Source organism: Doryrhamphus excisus, linkage group LG17 (assembly GCF_037039965.1).
Source record: "Doryrhamphus excisus strain RoL-2023G ecotype Guam linkage group LG17, RoL_Dexc_Guam_v1.1, whole genome shotgun sequence".
In the NCBI taxonomy this organism is placed as follows: domain Eukaryota; kingdom Metazoa; phylum Chordata; class Actinopteri; order Syngnathiformes; family Syngnathidae; genus Doryrhamphus; species Doryrhamphus excisus.
The window spans coordinates 18323217-18344563 of NC_136373.1; the positions used below are offsets into that span (position 1 = coordinate 18323217).

The following is a 21347-nucleotide window of genomic DNA, read 5'->3' on the forward strand; positions in this document are numbered from 1 at the left end:
AGCACAGGTGCTCCTCGTAGAGCACAGGTGCTCCTCGTAGAGCACAGGTACAGCTGCTCCTCGTAGAGCACAGGTGCTCCTCGTAGAGCACAGGTGCTCCTCGTAGAGCACAGGTGCTCCTCGTAGAGCACAGGTGCTCCTCGTAGAGCACAGGTGCTCCTCGTAGAGCACAGGTGCTCCTCGTAGAGCACAGGTGCTCCTCGTAGAGCACAGGTGCTCCTCGTAGAGCACAGGTGCTCCTCGTAGAGCACAGGTGCTCCTCGTAAGGGTACAGGTGCTCCTCGTAAGGGTACAGGTGCTCCTCGTAGAGCACAGGTACTCCTTGTAAGGGTACAGGTGCTCCTCGTAGAGCACAGCTGCTCCTCGTAGAGCACAGCTGCTCCTCGTAGAGCACAGGTCCAGGTGGTCCTCGTAGAGTACAGCTGCTCCTCGCAGAGCACAGGTACAGGTGCTCCTCGTCGAGTACAGGTGCTCCTCGTTGAGTACAGCTGCTCCTCGTAGAGCACAGGTACAGGTGCTCCTCGTAGAGTACAGGTGCTCCTCGTAGAGTACAAGTACAGGTGCTCCTCGGCTTCCAGACACCAGAAGTCATGTGACAGGACTTTTATACTGAAAGGATCCATATCCCACATCATGTATTCTAAAGATATAAAAAAGATAAAAAGAGGCGTCAAAGAAAACACGTGATGGGACCCCTGAAAAACTCCCCAAATCACAATCAGGCTTTCCATCACGTTTCCATGGCAGCCATAGCGTTAATCCTCACCCTAACCCGAACCCTAACCGAGGTCACTTCCTCTACTTCTGTCTGGAACATCCTGGTCTCTATGGCGACCACATGGCCTCTACTTTTCTACCGCAGCAGCAACATTCTCCTTTTTCTTTATTCACTTTTCCCTCATTGACGGCCATCTTTGGCCATTAAAAGGATGACGAAGGGACTGTAGTAGTAGTACTAGTAGTAGTACTAGTAGCAGTAGTAGTAATAGTAGTACAAATGTTTGAGCTAGAAAAAGACGAGAGGTCACGATGAGGACTCGGCGTACCTAAACCAAGCAAACAGGAAGTAGTTTCTTTAATTTCTATCTCATCTTTTTCTTTCTGGCTTGGTTAGCACAGCGGAACAGGAAGTGAAACAGCAAACGTACCCAAGTGGTCCACTAGGAGTTAGCATGAGCTAGCTAACCACACACGGCATTGGGACACACCGAGGAGTTAGCATGAGCTAGCTAACCACACACGGCATTGGGACACACCGAGGAGTTAGCATGAGCTAGCTAACCACACACGGCATTGGGACACACCGAGGAGTTAGCATGAGCTAGCTAACCACACACAGCATTGGGACACACCGAGGAGTTAGCATGAGCTAGCTAACCACACACGGCATTGGGACACACCGAGGAGTTAGCATGAGCTAGCTAACCGTACACGCCGTACGTACGCGCCATGTCGGCTCTCCTTGGGATGGCTGTGTCTTCCAGCACGAGATGCTAGCTGCTACAATAACAACATGGCTGTAGCTTGGCTAATATACGCGTCATTATGGAAATTGAACATTGTTTTAGCATTTCCCATGACGTCCGTTGCTAGCTAGCTCATATTAACTGGGAAAAAAGGGAAAGAAATATGTGTTCATGTTTTGCATACGGATTGGGAATGATTTGGGATTGACAAAATTCCAAAAAAAGTGCACTTCCCCTTTAAGTACCCTGGGAGAGAATACGTTTTTTCTTCCTGAAATACTCGATAGAAATAGCTCTCTCGCCCTCTCTCTCTCTCTCTCTCTCTCTCTCTCTGTATGCGAACGCAGTAAGAGGCCTGTATGTTTACCAAAATGATGCACTGGACCACTACACTACCACATAGTACACTACACTACACTACAATATAGAGTACCACTGAAAGGAATCGGCATTGTTGTCATCAATGCTAAGCTAACGTGATTGAGTGGACTAACCCAGCAAAAGGTTCAAATGCCACCAACCTGCTGTCTGTACAGATCTTTTATTTTGGCGGGATGCAAAGCACTTTTGCGTTTGTACTACAATACTACTGTGTCATGGCTGCTGCACTTTGCACAAAAACTGTTGGGGATATTTGATGATGATGATGATGATGATGATGATGTCAACATCGAAGTCATTTGGTGGAATGGAAGCTATGGAACCTATATATGTGGAACCCATATGGAACCTATATATATGGGCTCCATATGGAACGGAAGCGCCTGTGTTCTTGTGTAGCAAGCTGCTCCTCAAACGTCGTCTTTTTCTTTGGCTTTTGGTTGAGTTGTTATTGTTAACGATGCTGTATTATAAAACATCCATCTGGGGTCAACTTTGAATATATGTTGTCGCTTTTCACCCGGCTGCTTTTTGTGTCGTCTTCTTCCTGCACACACTCGGAAAAATACAAATCCGATTCTACTTCCAAATATCGAAATATCATCGAGATATCATACTTGCTTAGATCCAAATGTACAAGAATAACGTCATCCAATTACAAGGATAAAGTCAAGAAAAAAAGTTGTCGTATAAGCCCCCCCCTTTTTTACTACTTTTTTTTACAACTAATCTCATAGTACTACGTTTTCCTGAGAAGTACTACTTAGTTCCTGTAAATGTGACCTTTTTCTCTTGATAATTTCCGACTTTCATCTCAAAATCAGATTTTCCCAATGATGATGTGTCCCAAACACTGTAAATGTAAACACGTAACGTGGAGCTGTTAGTACATACAAAGTACATGCAAATACTTCTAACTGTGTGCCTTCATTCGTATGTTTGTTGATCAAATGTAGTACAAATGAGGATGAACCCTGATTGAACTAGTACAGGAAATGCCGATATAAAACCATTTTAGTGTTTACATAAGTTAAAGATACTTTGAAAGTACTTCACCAAATATACAATTAATGGTATAGTTTGTCCATTTGTGTTTTTTACTGTACATGTACTTCTATGTTTAATAGTTACTCTTACTTTATCCAACAAAAGTACAAATAGTCATTTATAGCCGAGTAAAATACAAAGTACATCAGTTATGCAGTATTTTTATATGCGTTTTACTCAGTTTCAACACGTATGCTAGTTTATCTATGAAGTATTTACAGTAAAATGTGACTAAAATGCATCCTGAAAGTCAGGTGACTTCCTGTCCTCCATGATGTCGTTGAACATGAGCTGGTCCTCGGGCGGCGGCGTGGCCACGTGACACAGCTCGCCATGGAGAGGCGTGGCCAGAAAGGACTGAGCCACGCCCCCGGAAGACAGGAAGTGGTGCTTGTGTCGGCAGCTGGCCAGCGTGCGTCCTCCGTCCTCCTCGCCGTCCTCGCCGTCCTCTGGCGCGAGGGAAGGAAGCGGGACAAATGGCGCTCCATAGGTTGTCCGCTTGATGGTGTTTCCATGGCAACCTTGTACTTCCCCCTCCCCGCTTTGCCCGCAGAGACCCGTGGCGTCCCAGCAGGCGTCCACGTCCCCGAAGAGCTCCAACAAGTCCTCCCATTCGCTCTCGGTGATGTCATCCATGTTGGCGTGGTCCTGATGCGTGCAGTCTGTCAACAAATCATAACAGGACAACGGCGAGGGCGGGGGCGCGCTGGACGCCGGTTGGACGGAGGCGGCGTCCTCGCCGTCCTCGCTTGTTTTCTCGGCAGCCGTGATTGTCCCTGCGGAGACGTCGTGACTTTGGACTTCCCGTGCGTCGCTCGGAGACTCTGAGACCGAGCGTCCCTGCGGGGCGTCACATGACCTCTCAGGTGAGGCGGGGGACGACGATGCGGCGGCGGCGGCGGCTGCCTCCTTGACGTAAAGAGACGACGCCAGTCTGTGATTGGCCGCTTCTATGTCTGCAAACTTCCTGTCGGCACATGTGGATAACGACTCAAACAGGAAGTTCTTACATTTTGACTAGGAAGCAATAGTGCACACGCCAATGTCACACACGGCCTGGCGCTCTCTGCCGTTGAGTGAGCTTTCCCAGAACGCACCTCTGTATCATGTTGTGCAGGAAGCGGCGGTGGTTGACCCGCCGCTTGGACGGGCGGTTCTTACGAGGCTTCTGGAGGGTCCGCATCATGTGACCCGCTGCCGATGTCACAAAGGTGTAGAGGTCACGACCCCAGGTCACCCCACGCTCCTGACCGGGCTCCGTCGTCATGGGGACGGACGGCCTCATGGCTGACAAAGGAAATAGAAGGTGGAGGAACCGGATGAAGCGGCCGAGGAGCAGGAAGTCTGCATCAGCTGATGACCCCGTGACCCCATGACCCCACCCCGGATAAGCAAGATGGATGGTATTGGAATACTGTGATATTCAGTATACAGTATTCATAGCGCTTTATTGATCCCATGGGCGTGTACCCTCAATCATGCAGTACTATACTGTATATGTACATATACATAGTATATAGTGTATACATAGTATATAGTGTATATGTACACATACATATAGGATTTATTATATAAGCTAAGATAATGACTGACATCTGAATAATACAATAAAATATTGATATGACGACATAATGTACGGTACACCAAATATACTCGGATATATACTAGGATGTTAAAGCTTCCTACCTCCTCCTGGTCCTCCTGGTCCTCCTCCGGTTCTCCTGGTCCTCCTGCTGTGGGTGCCTTTTATCCACCAGGGTCAAGTGACAGCACCTCCTCCTCCTCCTCTCCTTCCCTCCCAGCAACCGGAGTGGAATCCCACTTGCCGTAATAAGTGGCGGTGGGAGGGGCCATTACCTGACCCGCCCCTTTGAAGCATGGGCGAAGGTGCGGGCTCGCGTGGTCATTGTGTGACGCACAAAAGGCCGCAAACGGCGGCGTTTGAGTCTGTTAATGAGGCCTTGCTTGATGGGCCTTAAACGCCTCATTATCACATTCCCCCAGGGAAGAGTCCAGGCGTTGCTACTGGCTCTAATTGACTTTACACGCCGACAAAACGCCTTCCAAGACCACTGGTGAACAAATCTATGGCAGCAGCAGCTGGGGGGGTTAGAGGGGGGGGGCAGGACGCAGCAATTAGGCGACTAAATCCTAAATCACCCAACCAAACCTCACTGCAGCTCAATGATCTCTACGTGATGACACGCAATTCATCATGGCTGACACGGATGTGTCATGGCTGAAACATGCTATGGCTGAGGAGGACGTGCTATGGCTGAGACAGACATGATATGACTGAAACCAACATGGCATGGCTGAGACAAACAAGCCATGGCTGAGGTGGACATGCCATAGCTGAGGCATGCTATGGCTGAGGTGGACGTATCATGGCTGTGACATGCCATGGCCGACATGGACATGCCATGGCTGAAACGGACATGCCATGGCTGAGGTGGACATGCTATGGGTGAGACGGACATGCCATGGTTGAGACATGCTATGGCTGAGACAGACATGATATGACTGAAACCAACATGCCATGGCTGAGACAAACAAGCCATGGCTGAGGTGGACGTATCATGGCTGTGACATGCCATGGCCGACACGGACATGCCATGGCTGAGACATGCTACGGCTGAAAACAGACATGCCATGGCTGAGACGAACAAGCCATGGCTGAGGTGGACATGCCATGGTTGAGACATGCTATGGGTGAGACAGACATGATATGACTGAAACCAACATGCCATGGCTGAGACAAACAAGCCATGGCTGAGGTGGACGTATCATGGCTGTGACATGCCATGGCCGACACGGACATGCCATGGCTGAGACATGCTACAGCTGAAAGCGGACGTGCCATGGCTGAGGTGGACATGCCATGGCTGAGACGAACAAGCCATGGCTGAGGAGGACGTGCCAAAAAAAGATTCTCCTCTCATTCCGTGTTGAAGTGGTAAGTTTTTTAGACTTTTTTTTTTTCAAACCAAGCTTGTTGGACAACTATCGGTTTACTGCTGCATGCTAACGCTAACATGTTAGCATTGTTAGCATTCTTAAAGTCATTCCAACCCTCCCATCGTATGTTCCCATGGTCAAGGAATCTAAATATGTGGATAAAATAAATGTAGGACTAATATTTGTGGTGTTCATTGCTACGTCATTTATACTTAAGCTAACATACATTAGCTTAAGTATTACATTATAAACAGCTAACTGTAGCTAAGTGGCTAATACTGTTAATACTACAATACACAACATATTCTTGTGAAGTGACTGTGTTGTTTTTCTTGGCCTCTGTGGGATTCTTGCAACAGGCTGATAAAACATCCTATCGCCGTGTCTTTCACGAGGAGGATGAACTTTGACCCGGTGAGAAGAGCCTGAAAGATTCGAGCTCCTGGCTGAACACAACCAACCAGAAAGACCAGAGTTGTGGGGTCGGCTTCAGGAGCCAAGGATTCCTTCTGTCTGCTTCCGCTTCCTGTTTGCTGACTGGGAAACAAGACAAAAGCCACTTTTCCATTTCCTTTCCATTCCAGCTTTCCTGCCATGAACAGGGCGTGGGCGGCGCTGCGGGCCCGCCCGTACATCAGCAACGTGGCGGGCTACACGGCGCTCTTTGCCTCCGCCGACATCTTCCAGCAGAGCGTGCTGAGCCGGAGAAGGGCGGTCGGGCCCGAGTCGCACGCCGCGCCCGGCATCAGCTGGCGACAGACGGCTCGTGTGGCCGCCGTGGGCTTCTGTTTCCATGCCAACTTCAACTACCGATGGCTCAGCTGGCTGGAGAGGATGCTGCCCGGGGGCGGGGTCAAGGCGGTGATGGCAAAAGTGGGGGTGGATCAGCTGGTGGCGGGGCCGCTCACCATCAGCGCCTTCTATATTGGTGAGTGCTTCTCAGCCGACGTCAATCAAGTGGCGTATTCCCTCGTTTATGGCAGGTCACTGCTTCCACACCGGACAGTGATGGGTGAATTCCCGTGAAGTAGGATTCCTTCTTTATGAATACAATATTTTAGAGCATAGGAAACCTGCTTACCACCTTCCAAATTCCCCTTTTAACATGATTAGAGCCCTCTAGACATAAAATAACACCCCTATAGTCAACTTTACACTCCAATTATCGCTTTTTAACATGATTAGAGCCCTCTGGACAGAAAATAACACCCCTATAGTCACCTTTACACTCCCAATTATCGCTTGTTAACATGATTAGAGCCCTCTAGACATAAAATAACACCCCTATAGTCACCTTTACACTCCAATTATCACTTTTTAACACGATTAGAGCCCTATAGGCATAAAATAACACCCCTATAGTCAACTTTACACTCCAATTATCGCTTTTTAAAATAATTAGAGCCCTCTAGACATAAAATAACACCCCTATAGTCAACTTTACACTCCAATTGTCGCTTTTTAACATGATTAGAGCCCTCTAGACATAAAATAACACCCCTGCAGTCACCTTTACACTCCAATTGTCGCTTTTTGACATGATTAGAGCCCTCTAAGCATAAAATAACACCCCTATAGTCAACTTTACATTCCAATTATCACTTTTTAACACGATTAGAGCCCTCTAGGCATAAAATAACACCCCTATAGTCACCTTTACACTTCAATTATCACTTTTTAACATGATGAGAGACCTCTAGACATAAAATAACACCCCTATAGTGACCTTTACACTCCAATTATCCAATATGGTGGACATAATAAGAGAATATAAGACATAAACAAGACTTGGGAGACATTATTTGATAATAGCGTAAGATGTGAGAATATTCTGTGTCATGTGTTGATTGTCCTTGTAGGTTTAAGTTTACTCGAAAGCAAAGATGATATCCTTGAAGACTGGAGGGAAAAATTCTGGCCATCTTACAAGGTTAGCGTACTTTAAACGTTGTCCCTGCATGCTAAAGCGATGGTATGGTGTTGGTAGGACGTTCATGTTTGTCTTTGCAGACCGGTGTCGTGTTCTGGTCAACAGTGCAGGTGAGATCTCTTCATTGACTGCCTACTTCCTGCCTGCTAAATGGCTAGCGGTGACATTTCTTTCCTTTTTTTTGTCTTAGGCTGTGAACTTTTCCCTGGTCCCTCCTGTGGCTCGGACCATCTTCCTCGGAGTCGCCGCTCTGGTTTTCACCATCTTTCTGTGCCACCTTCGACAGCAGCAGGACCACGAACTGAAGAAATAAACAGGACAAGTCTTATACTGCAGTATACGACACGTCAGCAGTGCTAATACTTTTATGTAACATCTACTTTCATTCACTAATAGTGTGTGATTAGTTATGTATGTCAAATGTTATTGTAGACAGATGAATCCTGCAGATGTGAAGTGGCCTTTGTCAAATATTTACCAGAAACTAGACATTAACACAATGCCATAAATGTATTTTTATACTGGAAATGTTTTGTTTGTTAATTCTAATGCACGTCTACACGTTTATTTTACTGTAAAAAACATTTCTGGTTGGGTAAAGCACATACTATTGCCAACAGCACCCTCTGCTGGTTGTACTGTTACATTTAATCTATTCTTCTCTTAGAATAATTGTAACACATTTTAACAAGAATTCACAACGACAAAAATCCACCTACTTCAAGTTGATATGTTATGTAAATATTCATTCATTCATTCATTCATTTTCTTCCGCTTTTCCTATGATTTTTAAAACGCTATTGGCCAATATCGGGTCAAAGATTACATTGTTCATCCCAATCGCTAGAGGCGCCATTCTCAATTCCACCCAGTTATTTTCTGTGCGGCCTCCAGGAAGTCACGTGTGCTTCGAACCAATCAGAGACGCGAGATTTCACTTCACTGTTTATCGCGAGACCTGCCCTCTTCCTTTTCCCTTTTCGCTCCGAGTCCAAGATGGTAGGTAGAGCAAGTTGAACTTAAAAAATAGCCCAACTACTTAATCCGCGGCCATCCTGTCAATTACAGCAGCATATAGTTTTAAGCTAAACGCACACCAGTTGTTGGCACTCTGTACTTTGTATTATGACCACCATTTCGTGGTATTTCACCCTCCGAATCACATTAGCTTAATGTCAGAGTGCCGACGTTACTCCTAGCTAGGCAGGCAGCTCACTCGCATGACTTTACACGCAAACGCTCATATTCTGAAATAATAAATTGCAATTCATGAATGGTACTTGCTATAATATTCTTTTTTCTTTGTGGTGGTCCCGTTTGTACGCTACTGGCGGTGTAATGCTAGGTAGCAGCTAGCTAATGCAAGTCAACGTGTAAACCGGCCTAATGAAGCTTCTCAATGTTTCTGTTGTGATTTGATTAAATTGTAAGATAATTGTCACGTTTGCAGTTGTGTGGGGAGGTCCGATCCGCAATATCCTGTTTAAATTCGGCAATAATGAATGTGGTCGTGATGCATTTTTGTGTTTGATCAATTTGATAGGGAGTTGACATCAGACATAACAAGGACCGTAAGGTGCGCAGGAAAGAGCCAAAGAGTCAGGATATCTATCTGAGGCTCCTGGTCAAGGTAAGTGTGGTTGGAATACTTTGGACGTGGCTGTCTTCAGCTGTAGAAGCTGTGGTGGTGATGTGATCTGTTGCAGCTCTACAGGTTCCTGGCCCGCCGCTCCAATGCATCCTTCAACAAGGTTGTCCTGAAGAGGCTCTTCATGAGCAGGAGCAACCGGCCTCCAATTTCTATTTCCCGCCTGGTGAGTCCGAGCAAATTTCACTGTTCAACCGAGGAAATACTTTCCCACACAAACGTTCCTTCAGACATACATTTCTGTTAAATCATTTTTGAAGCCATTAGATGAAAATTGATATTTTCCCACAATGTGATGATCTCATGGAAGGCTTTCTTCATAACTTCCTCTCCAGGTCCGTAAGATGAGGCTGCCTGGCCGCGAGAACCGAATCGCTGTTGTTGTGGGAACCGTCACTGATGATGTCAGGATCCAGGAGGTCCCCAAGCTCAAGGTGAGTGTCCTCCAATTGAAATGCAAATTGTCCAGATTGTGTGTGTTTGTTTTTATCGGTTATAATTCGGCCTGTCCAAGTTAATGTAATTTTCTTTAAACTGTGGTAAAAAGAAAAAAAATTACACGCACTTAACATGTGCTCCTCCTGTTTGACCTTCGGCCCTCACCGTAGTTGGATAGAAGCACGCCAACTGGCAGATGGCTCTTGTGGCAAGACCAAGGTTATTTATCTACTGTCGCTGTGTTTATCTTATCACGGATTACATGGCTTGCCATGATTTCTATGTATCTTAATGTTTAAAAAAGGAAAGGAAATGACATTAGGTTTGCTATTTGGATGAAATGTTTTGACTATTGCCCTGTTTTAGGTATTTTCATTTGTACATTTCATGAAGGAAAGGTGCATTGGCAAATCTTTAATAATAATCTTTAATAATAATCCTTTCTGAATGTTCCTAAATATGCTGTTTTTACAGTATCAGTATCTTAAATAAATCATTTTGAGCTGACTAATTAAAAAAAAGAGCTAATATGCTAATAATAAAGAAGTATAGTAATACATAATGGCCCATAGTTCTCAAATTGATATCCCTTTACATAAAGTGTGTGTATTATTATTGTTGTAGTTGCACATCGAATCGTTTACCACAGACACTTCCCCTAATTATTGATATAAACCTATTTCTATCTTCGAATTAAATGTGATTAATTCTGAGTTAACTATGGACAAACGTGACAGCCCTAGTTATAATAGCTGTCACTCTCGTGAAGGTGTCCTGCTCTGTCAATCTTCTATGAAGTTATTTCATACAAGTAACAAAGCCAACAGCTGTAGAGCCACTAGGTCACCATCTGTGGGAGCACGTTGTAACCATGATGTCTGGCAGATCTGCGCTCTGAGGTTCACCGATGGTGTCCGCCGCAAGATCTTGAAGGCCGGGGGCCAGGTGATGACGTTTGACCAGCTGGCTTTGGCTTCACCTAAAGGGCGTGGCACAGTGATTCTTTCTGGTAAGTACAACACATTGTCGTTTTTACACATTCTAAAGAGATAAAACCAGATTAGAACACGTAATGGGACACACCTATTCTGTCTATAAAGCCTCCTGAAAAATAACTCCAACAATGCTTCATTTCCATAATGTGACCTTCATATTAACCATGCTACAGCGGCATTATTAACATTTTGCTCAAGAACTACATTGCTGGCGTAGTGACCCTTTGCGGCACCACGCTGGCTAGCGACTAGCATCACCACACAGTAGTTAACACTAGTAGCCTTCCTTTCTGTTTGTGAAATCAATGTGCCAGGTAAGAAGTTCTACTCGTACTAAGTATAACGTGGTATGGATGTACCTGTTGTACCTTAGTTGGTGTGTTAATAGCTGGCTTTGGAGGTGGTATATGTGTCCTCCATTAGGTAGATTAGCAAGCTTTCTTTTTAGCTGTTCATCTGTACAGCACACAGAAAGGAGCCTTAACATGTAGCTTCTATTCATATCGCCTGGATTCAGTTCACAGCAGTCTTTCTATGCATCTAGCATCCATGGTCAGGCTGCACCACCAACTACCCTGGACCTCTTGGAACTAATCTATTCAATGAGTCACCAGGATGTACACATTTCATCATGTCTGCACTCCTTTGTTGGTCAGATGTGAGGCTCTTGGGCAATATCCATAAGAATGTTGTCTATAAAGCATTTAGCTGTCACATTACTGTGCGCTTATATCTCATATCGTAGCAAAACAGGCTGGCTTGCTTTGAAAATGTTTGCAAATTGTTCCAGCACAGACTGATATTTTGCACTTTGGTTTTCCAGGTCCTCGCAAGGGCAGAGAGGTCTACAGGCACTTTGGAAAAGCTCCTGGAACCCCTCACAGCCACACCAAGTATGTTCATGAAAGGACTTTGCCGTCTTGGCTGACTACGTTATATTAGACATTTGACTGACGTTTATAGCAAATGAACGCTAGTTAGCATGTTCACGTATCAAAGCACAATGGTGGCTGGGTGTTCATGAGTCTTCTCAAAATCAGCCCAAAACTGAATCCAATCCAGTGTGCATCATTATTGTTATTGTTTATTTAGCAGTTTTGCTTTATTTTTTTACTTTTAAAAGGCTTTGTTTGGTCACTAGATTTAGTGTAATGCTATGCTGACTAGCTGACCTAATGTGTATGAAAGTCCCCCTGTGAATAGCGAATGATGCTAACGTGTTTTTTGTCTCTCGCAGGCCCTACGTTCGTTCCAAGGGCAGGAAGTTCGAGAGAGCTCGTGGTCGCCGAGCCAGCCGTGGCTACAAGAACTAATTTGTCTTTGTTTACCATGCAGTCTCGCTCAAATAAAGTACTCGCCGTACAAAATATGTTTCCTGGTGTTTTTGTGTGTGGCCTAATATGGTGTCCAAACAAAAGCAAGAAGGAATGCGGAATAAATTCCATCGGCCTTTGCTATGAAGGGACGTCAGTATGGAAATGATTGGCGGAGGAGGCTTTCGGGCCCAAACAGGAAGTGAGTGATGGTCTGTCATGATTGGAGAATGTCGGTGGGTGTTGCAATGTTTTCCTTATCGCCATTGGATTTCCTTTCCGCCGCTCAAAGCCGCCTCTGCTGCTCGCTCGCCACACTTCCTGCAGCACTTGTCACAGCAAAGCAATGTCTCCAAGAGGACGGGAGACAAGATGAGGTGAGTTATGTCATTTTCCTTCATTTAGAAGTTGTCTTACTTCACGGTAGCGTACTGATGGGTAGAACATAAGCAGCTGCGCTTTGAAATGAAGCCAAACCTTTGCTAGCTTGGCTAAGTTGGATGCTTGTCAACACCGAGCGAGTCATTTGTCCGCATAAATGTCTTTTACTGTGTCTGCTGAACAATGTATATCTCTGCGCCGTAGTAAGTAAAAACGTTCTTTACGGTTTGGAGAGCCCCGATAAACCGCTAGCTAGCTGTCGCTTCTCTAAACGGGCACAACGTCACTTTAGCACTCTTTGCTAACACCACGTCAGAGTCATCAATAATTGTTAGTCTGATGTGCTTCAAAGTTAACACGATGAATGAAAATGAAAATGAGTCGTGGCGTACACTAAACTGCCAAGTTTAGCCGAGCTCACAGGCTAGTAGCTTGCCTGCTTGTTAGCTGGCGTTGCTACGACGGGTTTAAGATCAACATTTACTTTTCATAGTTTTACGTTATTGTTGCTTGAACAATAGCCTCGGCCTTGCCTGGACATGCCCCAAAATACCCCCCTTTCAAGGCTGTAAAAGCAGCCTCATTGCGCAGCGGGCCAAATTAGCCTGCCGCTATTATTGTTACTGTTATTATTATTATTATTATTAGACGTGCCCACGCCCTGTTTCAAGGACCAAAGGTGCAACAATGGCCACCAGGCTGCTCCTAACAGGACTCTTATCAAAACAGGACATCGGCCAGGGCATTGATTCTGTCTGCAGCTTGCATAATGTTTCCTGATTGTTGTAAAACATGAAAGCCGGAGATGATGAGCGACTCATGAATTTACAAGATAACCTTGTACTTTGACACATTCGAGTCCCAAATGCTAACTTTTTGGAGCCGGGGTTGCTTGTGTTGCTATGGTAACTGCGCGTATTATTATACAATTTGTTGTAGTTGGTACTTATTGACTCTTTCATAAATGTAAATCCTTACCAGTGGAGGTGTTGATATTGTAATAATATACTGCACACCCACTGTCAGTGACGCCATTGTAACATTCCAAATATTACTGTCATTAGATTACCTGTCAGTAACGAGCAAAGTTTGACTAGAAAATAGCCCACGGCTTGTTTTTAATTGTCCCCGGCATATTGTAAAGAAACACTGGAAGTGTCAATATGCCAGTACTGTGGACGATGGGCGTAATGATCTTCAGTAATAACAATAACTGTTGCTGTAGCTTGGTTACAATGCAGGAGGTCATTTTATATCCAAAATGGAGATTTCTTCAGTCCACTTTAAAGGAGGAATAAGTATGTGCTGCGTATGTAAGCGATGACAAGCACCAAGCAGACGTGGTCATCGAAGGTTTTGGATGACCACAGTGGTGTCGGTGTGCGTCAGCAAGCAGGCGGCGGTGACACTGACTCATGGAGTGTCTGGGTGCAAATATGCACCGTGTGCATGATGATGGAGCTGCTTGTTTGGTGCTTCATCTTCCTGCTCGCACACCGGGTCCACCTGCACAAACAGACCCCGTGTGGGAACAATGATGCTCACTTTCCAGCGGCGCGGTTTCAACGTTTTTGCATGGCTTTTCCTTGCCCTGGTGGGGGTTCAGATCAGGGGATGTCTTCTATCGTCTATCGTCTATTGTTGTCTGCGTGTTGACATACTGTTGACATGAGACCCCCTGTTGGCCAGTGAACCGATCTGCCGGGAATAGTGCATTTGTCGGTACTTGTCTTGTGTATTTCTTAGCTACCCTTTGAGGTTTCGGTTGACAAGCCTGTTGTGAGTTCACCATTGGCTGGTGCGTGCCTCAATATGTGTGGCTTATAGCCTGGCATGGCTTATGTATGCACAAATCTGCTTTTCTCTCCAAATTTAGCTTAAAAAAGTACTTCTTACACACGGGAAATTCCTGTAATGTACGTGATCGGGATTGGAATGGCCGATGGGAGCGTCCTCAGGCGTAAAAGAGGGAGATGTCTTGATTGGTTTGCGTTAGGCCAGATAGATAAGGAAATGTCATCTAAGTGAATTAGAGGGAACAAATTCCAGTTTCACCGTAGATAAGACGGTACTTTGTGGTTTTCCTGCAGGAGCCGAGACCTCCGGGAGGGGACGTGAGGCTTGGATTTGAACCATGACATGAACACAAGGAGCCACCTGGAACTGTCTACTTGTTTATTTGTTTTCTTTTGTTTTGCTTTTTTTTGTCAGTCTGCTGTCAGCCACTCCTATTATTATTATTATTATTATTGTTATTGTTATTATTGTTATTTCATGCATCTTGTACCTCCTTGTTCACGCAAGGTGTGCTTTAGTTGAGTCTTATTTGATCAATGTGTGGAATTACTGAAAGAGTTCTATGTGCTGCTAGATTGCCTTATTCCAATGCAAACACATGTATGACATTTCCTAGGCTCCCTCGGGTTGAAGTAGTTTTATTTGATGGATGATGTCATCATTTACTTGGGGACGCCTTGTTCTTACACTATGGCCACAGGCTACTTTGAAGTTTTACTGTGTAAAGGATGTTTGACATACGCCGTCTATATGTAAAGTCCATGGAAGCGTTCCTCACGGCCCAGACTGCACCCTGGATGGACCAGCACACCGCCAACTGGAACTCCTGATTTTATTCCCAGAGGGATGCTCATTTTTGTCTTCAGTAATATTTTTTGACAACCTCATTTTAGATTTTTTTTTTTTTTTTTTTTGCAAGGATGCGCTCCCCAGAACTGTCCTCCTTCCCCCTATCAGAGGCCCTCCTTCACGGCCAGTTCGCCAGCTGGGGAAGCGGCAGCAACAGCAACAACAACAGCTGCCCCAACAGCCCCGGTGGTCCCGGGGGGCTTTCCCCCGCCTCCCCGACGCCACCCCCGGCCTCCAACTACGCCCTGACCCTCACCCACGTCCACATCCACATCCAGCGCCTGTCGCCGCGACCGGGCAAGGAGACCCGGCTCCTGCTGCCCCTGTCGGAGCTGGTGGGATGCAGCTGCCCCCGCGCCCCCGCGCCCCCTCTCCTGGTCCTCTACTGGTACCCGCCGGGGAAAAGGCGTAAAGGGGTGTCACGCCGCAGGCAGGTGAGGGCCTACCTGGCTGAGAGCAGGCCGGAGGCGGAGAGATGGTCGGCGGCTGTGCAGTGCTTACTTGGAGGTGTGGCGGTCACGGCCGAAACAGGTGAGCGTGGCGACTTCGATCGTTTTATCACTCTGAGATACGCTAGATTCCTCCACCTTTGTCCTCCATTACCCTCCTACGTTTATTGATGTGTCCTTTGTAAAGGCCTGCTAAACTTGGCTTCATGTCATCCTGACCAGGAGGTCCTTGCTGTTGGGCCACACTGAGCCATGTGCATGCAGCCATCTTGCCAGTTCACCTTTATACGCACATCAGGCACTTTTCCTGCCCCCCCCCCCCCCCACCTTTCAATCTCTCTTGTCCTCAGTTTAACCTGCTGGCTTTGTCTCATACATGACTTTAGTCCTCCTTTTTGTCTTGGTTTGTGCTGGAGTGATATTAAATTGTTGTTACGTAATCCCGGATTATCTGAGAGTGCAGATCAGGTGGTTGGATTGATGGGGGGGGGGGGGAGCCGCACTCGCATTTATGGTTTTTGTTGACATAGTACAGTCGTCGTCCGACACTGCGGTTGGAATATGTGGCCCAAGCTACGTAGGTGTAGTGTGGTGGCCACTAGGTGGCACTAGGTGTCAGTGATGAGACACGACAGACCTCATGTAGCTTTTCTTCCCGGCATTCCCACACACCAGGAGGAGTTGTGACGCTAATTGGAAGATAATGGTGATCAGAAAATCAAATTTTGAGTTTTTGTTTTAAAAAATATTTTTCTAAATCTGAGGATCAAAAGATCCACAGCGGCGACTCCGTAATCAGGGAAAAGCAGGAAAACAACAATTCCACTAATAGGCTCATTTAGGAATTCAAATGGACTGCCTTGTTTGAGACTGTTCATTGGCCGACTAAGGAATGCTCTCCTCTTTTTTTTCTCCGATTGAAGAATTTTCCAGAAGCCTCCTCCCCCGTCCCAGACGACTGCTGTTGCTGGTCAATCCGTTCAGCGGGAGAGGCCAGGCCATGCAGTGGTGTCAAACGCACATCCTGCCGATGATCCGCGAGGCCAACATCAGCTACAACCTGATACAGACAGGTAGCGCCGCACCACACCACACCACACCACACCAACGTATCCCCCATCCTCCGCATGTTCTCCACCGGGCTCTAATCTGCCCTCAGAGCGCCAGAACCACGCCAGGGAGCTCATCAGGGAGATATCTCTCCTCGAGTGGGACGGCGTGGTCATCATTTCTGGAGATGGACTACTGCACGAGGTTTGAAAGATGTTTGATGGCTTGGGGGTCAAAGGTAATCGTGTTGTCACGGACATCCTGGTGTGATGTGTGCTGATCCCTGCAGGTGATCAACGGGCTAATGGAGCGTCCGGATTGGGAACAAGCAATAAAAACACCTGTTGGAATTCTGCCCTGCGGTTCCGGCAACGCGCTGGCGGGTTCCATCAACCACAATGCGGGGTAGGCGGGACTTGGCTGCGTCTCCCGATGCATTGCTTCCGATTTGGAATGCTTTTCCCAATGATCTCCCAGGTATGACATGTGCCTTCGGGAGCCTCTGCTGCTGAACTGCTGCTTCCTGCTGTGTCGCGGAGGCGTGCGGCCCATGGACCTGGTCTCCGTGACGACAAGCCCACCCGCCTCCAACAACAACAACAACAGCCGAGCTGCAGCACCCAGGAGGGTCTTCTCGTTCCTGTCCGTGGCTTGGGGATTTGTGTCCGACGTTGACATCGAGAGTGAGAGGTGAGCTGAGAGTTCTGGGCCCCCAAGGGGGGTCCCCCTGTACTAAAACCATGTCTCCTCCGGCTCCAGGTATCGTGGCCTTGGCTCGGCTCGTTTCACTCTGGGCACCCTGGTGCGCATCGCCTCCCTCCGCTCCTACAAGGGCCGTCTCTCCTACCTCCCCCCCGCCATCGTGGCCCCGTCGCCTGACACCACACCCACCCCGCCGAGGAGGCCCCTCTCACGCAGCATCACCGAAGGCTTGGAAGGCTTCTGCAAAACTCCCATCCATCGCACCAGCTCCGACATGGGCATCAGCGAACAGAGGAGTCTGCGGCGGGGGGAAGGGGAGCGGGAGAAGGAGGAGCGGCAGCGAGAACGGGAGAGGAGGCGGGAGCGAGCCCGGGGAGGAGGAACGGGCGTGGTGAGGGCCAGCAGCCTCATGGAGGACCGGGAAAAGGAGCAGGAGGGCGAGGTGGAGATGGAGGAGGAGCGGTTGAAGGGGGAACGCCGCAGGGCGGGAGACCAAATATTAGCTCACATAACAGATGAGCAGGAGGACCCCAGGCAGGCGGGGGACGGGGGCGGAGCTAAAGACCCGGGCGAAGGTTTGGGTCTGGTTGTTGGGCGCGAGGCGGACGAGGCGGAAGGTTGTTACCACGACGACCTCCATGAAGCCAGACAAACCCTCCGGAAGAATTCGGCTCCTTCGAGCCAGATCGCCAACACGCTCTTCAGCCAGCCGCTCACACGGGACGCCGACGCCAGCCCCTCCTACGGGGTGGAGGACTTGGACCTGAACGGGACCTACTACCAGAAGGACGCCTACCCTCTTGACGCCACCCGCGAGCGAGCCCTCACCATCTCATCCCCTTTCCGTCACACCCCTTTCTCCTACAAGACAAGAACTGTGGACCAGAACCAGAACTCTACTCGGCCGCGGCCCCTCTCGCTCCTCCAGCACTCCCACTCCAATTCCCTCCCTCCCAAGCTTCCTTCCCTGTCGCTCTCCCTCTCCCCCACGCCTCCGTCTTCGCCTTCGTGTGCCTCCCCGCACTCCTCGTCCTACCTGGCCCCGCGCCCCAACACGCCGGGGTCCACCTCACCGTCACCCTCCTTCCGCACGCCGTCCTCGACTTTCAACTTTGACATCGCCGAGCCGGCCGGACCCCTCAAGAACCGTCCCTACGTGTCGCTGCCTTTAAATCTCCCCAGGGATGACCTGCTGCCCCCGCTGGACCAGCCCCTTCCCACACGGGACTGGGTCACCATCGAGGGGGACTTTGTCCTGGTCCTGGCCATTTATCAGAGCCACCTCGGAGCCGACCTCTACGCCGCACCCCAGGCCAGGTTTGACGACGGCCTGATCCACCTGACCTTTGTGCGGGCGGGCATATCCCGAGCCACCTTACTCCGACTGTTCTTCGCCATGGAGAGAGGAACCCACCACTCGGTCAGCTCGCCCTACGTCAGCCACATCAGCTGCCGCGCCTTCAGGCTGCAGCCGCTCTCCACGCGAGGAACCCTGACCGTGGATGGGGAGCTGGTGCCTTATGGGCCGCTGCAGGCGCAGGTCAGTCGGGGCGGGAAATATACTCAGCAGATCCTGTCAATGTTTCACCTCGTGGGTCTTCATCCACCGAAAGGGATGGGTGAAGGAACACTCAAAGATCTTCTAGAAGACAGGAGCGCTGCTGTTTCTGTACGGATTTATTGCATGTTGTTCAAAGATCCTTTATATGACAGAGGCACCGTGACTCTGTCGGAGTCCAAAAATGATGGCCCCCAGGGCATGGCCGCCCACAAGAAGTTCTGTTATTGACTCTCCTTCTGTTGCAGGTTCACCCCTCCATGGCCCGCGTCATCGTGGGCGACTCGGGAGTGCAGATAACCAGGTTCTAACCAGGGATGAGGAGAAGCTGGATCCCCCCGGATCTGTTGCCGTGTCAACTCTTGAGCAAGCAACGCCAGACTTCAACTCACCTGGATTGCACACAGCATTTTGATGGAAGAAGGAAAAAAAGGGATAGCCTTACCGTGCTTCATCGGAGCGGGAATGCCAGGAGGAATAATGGAACTTCTAGGAATAAAACGGATGACGACTGCGTCTCATTGCACAGCTGCGGGATTACCGCTCAGCCGAGCCCTCAAGAACCGTCAAACTGCACTGCCTGGGATATGACGTCATGTGACCCACATGTGCCGTGTGTCCAACATGTGACGTCATGTGACCACCATATGGCGAGGGAAGTTTGCTGATAGATTTGTGCAGGAAATTGGTGCACGCGTACGCTACGGTATGCATGCTCACAAGCACTACCAGTCTTTTGGAGAGACGCGGGCGCTGAAACACACATTGACCAATCACAGATCAGTGCAGAGCAGGCTCCGCCCATTACTGCACGTTTCTGGGTAATTATGTTGTGTTTTTCCTCATAGAGGCTCTGGATAAAACCATGCAGTCCGTCAATCATCAGTAATCAATAGGCACACATACAAGAATACAACGCTGTTGGAGTTAGCATACATAGCATGCTAGCTATTGGCTCATAGCTAGTAAATGTATAAGCCCCACCCCCATATTTACATGATTTTCTGGAAACTATTTGAAATCCATCTCAGAGGTGCCACAGTAGTGTGTTGAATGTGTCCAAAATGCTTTTAGTACGCCGCCCTTGGGACCACGCTGGTTTGTGTGTCTGTAGCTACCATGCTAACGAGCTGAGAAACACAATATGTGCACTTTTTACCTATACAGTCCTCCCTCGCTACGTCGCACTTGGCTCCCTCCCGCCCTCCCTGGGGGAGGCCATTCGCCATCGTTCCCTCATGGTCCTATTTATGACACCGTCGTGGATTCATTAGCATGTAAACATAGCATTAGCAATTGGATTCCGAATGACATCAACGCTAATTCAGTAGTTATTCACAAAAATAAGAACATAAACGAGAAAGTACATTTATGACTTTATTCTTGGAGAGTTCCAAGATGTTTTCTTTTGTAAATTATTATTTTGGTAATTTTCTTTTCATGTTACAACTTTGTCTTGTAAATGTACAACTCTCCATCCATCCATATGCTGCTTAGCCTCGCCAGGGCGGGGGTATGCTGGAGCCTATCCCAGCTGTTCTATGGCCTTTTGTCTCATAATTCTATTCTTTCCGCTTTACTGTCATAAATGTACACCTTAGTTCTTTTCTTTACAATTTACAACTTTATTCTCGTAAATGACGACTTTTCTTCTCAAACATTTGCATTAATTACAAATGTTTCTACTAACTCTTCAATTTCTAACTTTATTCTCATGAATTTAGAACTCTTTTTCTTTATTTCTTTATTATCTGTAATCTTTTCTCTTAAAATTATGTAATATTCTGATAAATTAACTTTAATCTGGTCAATTTCTGACTTTTTCCTCATAAATGTACGACTTTTTTCTCGTCAAATAACTTCATTGTCGAAATTTCAGATCGTTTTATTCATTTGGCCCTGATACTCCGTCGTAAAAAAAAAACTTTAGAAACAAAAATCTAGCACCTTTTTGAAAGCACATATTGCTTGTCATTTTAAGACGTGTAGCGAAGCCTGTGAAGGCCGATAGGACTTTGTGACGTGTAGAGGTCACAAGCAGGATGTTACTGCAATAACATCCGATCATCCATCGTAAGCGACCTTCAATATGGCTTCCATCATCAGGTCACGCGGTGGTTAGCTTTGCTGTGGCACCTGTGTACTCGTTAGCGGCCATTACTTCAAGAGCGGTGTGATAGCAAGAAGACAATGTTGATATCCGGTCTTGGCCAGAGATTTTGAGAATAAAGTCATGATTTTTTTTATAGGAAAGTGATAAGTTTACAACTTTTTTTTTGTAAATTTACAACTTTATTCTCAAAATGTCAGATTTATTGTAAATTTACAGGCAAAAAGTCATAAATTTACTGGCATGAAGATGTAAATGTATGACTCCGTTGCTTT

At 47.4% G+C, this 21347-nt stretch overlaps 4 protein-coding genes across 5 annotated transcripts in view; all 4 read left to right on the plus strand.

The window, feature by feature from the left end:
- myh14 (myosin, heavy chain 14, non-muscle) overlaps positions 1–2347 on the plus strand; it is a 31642-nt gene extending 29295 nt beyond the window's left edge. Inside the window, exon 46 of the mRNA XM_078798166.1 lies at positions 214–2347. The gene's annotated coding sequence lies outside the window, so the exon portion shown is untranslated. The remainder of the gene's footprint in view (positions 1–213) is intronic.
- Positions 2348–5863: 3516 nt separating this feature from the next.
- Positions 5864–8303, plus strand: LOC131137209 (mpv17-like protein). The gene is made up of 4 exons (XM_058084886.2): positions 5864–6780; positions 7712–7782; positions 7863–7892; positions 7973–8303. The coding sequence occupies exons 1-4, from the start codon at positions 6447–6449 to the stop codon at positions 8093–8095; spliced, it is 558 nt and encodes a 185-aa protein (XP_057940869.2). The 5' UTR covers positions 5864–6446; the 3' UTR covers positions 8096–8303.
- Positions 8304–8715: 412 nt separating this feature from the next.
- rpl18 (ribosomal protein L18) lies at positions 8716–12230 on the plus strand. 2 transcript variants are annotated; one of them, XM_058085723.2, is made up of 7 exons: positions 8716–8781; positions 9326–9412; positions 9489–9596; positions 9766–9864; positions 10754–10877; positions 11687–11756; positions 12101–12230. In XM_058085723.2, exons 1-7 carry the CDS (start codon positions 8779–8781, stop codon positions 12174–12176), a joined length of 567 nt encoding a protein of 188 aa, XP_057941706.1. In that variant the 5' UTR covers positions 8716–8778; the 3' UTR covers positions 12177–12230. The 2 variants fall into 2 exon arrangements, with proteins under 2 accessions (XP_057941706.1, XP_057941707.1); XM_058085724.2 differs by lacking the exon at positions 8716–8781 and adding an exon at positions 9035–9058.
- A 188-nt stretch (positions 12231–12418) lies between these two features.
- Positions 12419–20325, plus strand: sphk2 (sphingosine kinase 2). The gene is made up of 8 exons (XM_058085713.2): positions 12419–12553; positions 14648–15734; positions 16576–16725; positions 16812–16906; positions 16992–17107; positions 17180–17392; positions 17462–18944; positions 19211–20325. Exons 2-8 carry the CDS (start codon positions 15275–15277, stop codon positions 19271–19273), a joined length of 2580 nt encoding a protein of 859 aa, XP_057941696.2. The 5' UTR covers positions 12419–12553; positions 14648–15274; the 3' UTR covers positions 19274–20325.
- Positions 20326–21347: the final 1022 nt, after the last annotated feature.

Bases quoted from the DNA above. Each gene is read 5' to 3' on its own strand.
- LOC131137209 (XM_058084886.2), top strand. From the start codon at position 6,447: ATGAACAGGGCGTGGGCGGCGCTGCGGGCCCGCCCGTACATCAGCAAC. The intron at 7,783-7,862 runs GTTAGCGTACTT...TTGTCTTTGCAG, and splicing joins AATTCTGGCCATCTTACAAG to ACCGGTGTCGTGTTCTGGTC. The intron at 7,893-7,972 runs GTGAGATCTCTT...TTTTTGTCTTAG, and splicing joins TGTTCTGGTCAACAGTGCAG to GCTGTGAACTTTTCCCTGGT.
- sphk2 (XM_058085713.2), top strand. From the start codon at position 15,275: ATGCGCTCCCCAGAACTGTCCTCCTTCCCCCTATCAGAGGCCCTCCTT. The intron at 16,907-16,991 runs GTTTGAAAGATG...TGATCCCTGCAG, and splicing joins GAGATGGACTACTGCACGAG to GTGATCAACGGGCTAATGGA. The intron at 17,393-17,461 runs GTGAGCTGAGAG...CTCCGGCTCCAG, and splicing joins GTTGACATCGAGAGTGAGAG to GTATCGTGGCCTTGGCTCGG.
- rpl18 (XM_058085723.2), top strand. The intron at 9,413-9,488 runs GTAAGTGTGGTT...GATCTGTTGCAG, and splicing joins ATCTGAGGCTCCTGGTCAAG to CTCTACAGGTTCCTGGCCCG. The intron at 11,757-12,100 runs GTATGTTCATGA...TGTCTCTCGCAG, and splicing joins ACCCCTCACAGCCACACCAA to GCCCTACGTTCGTTCCAAGG.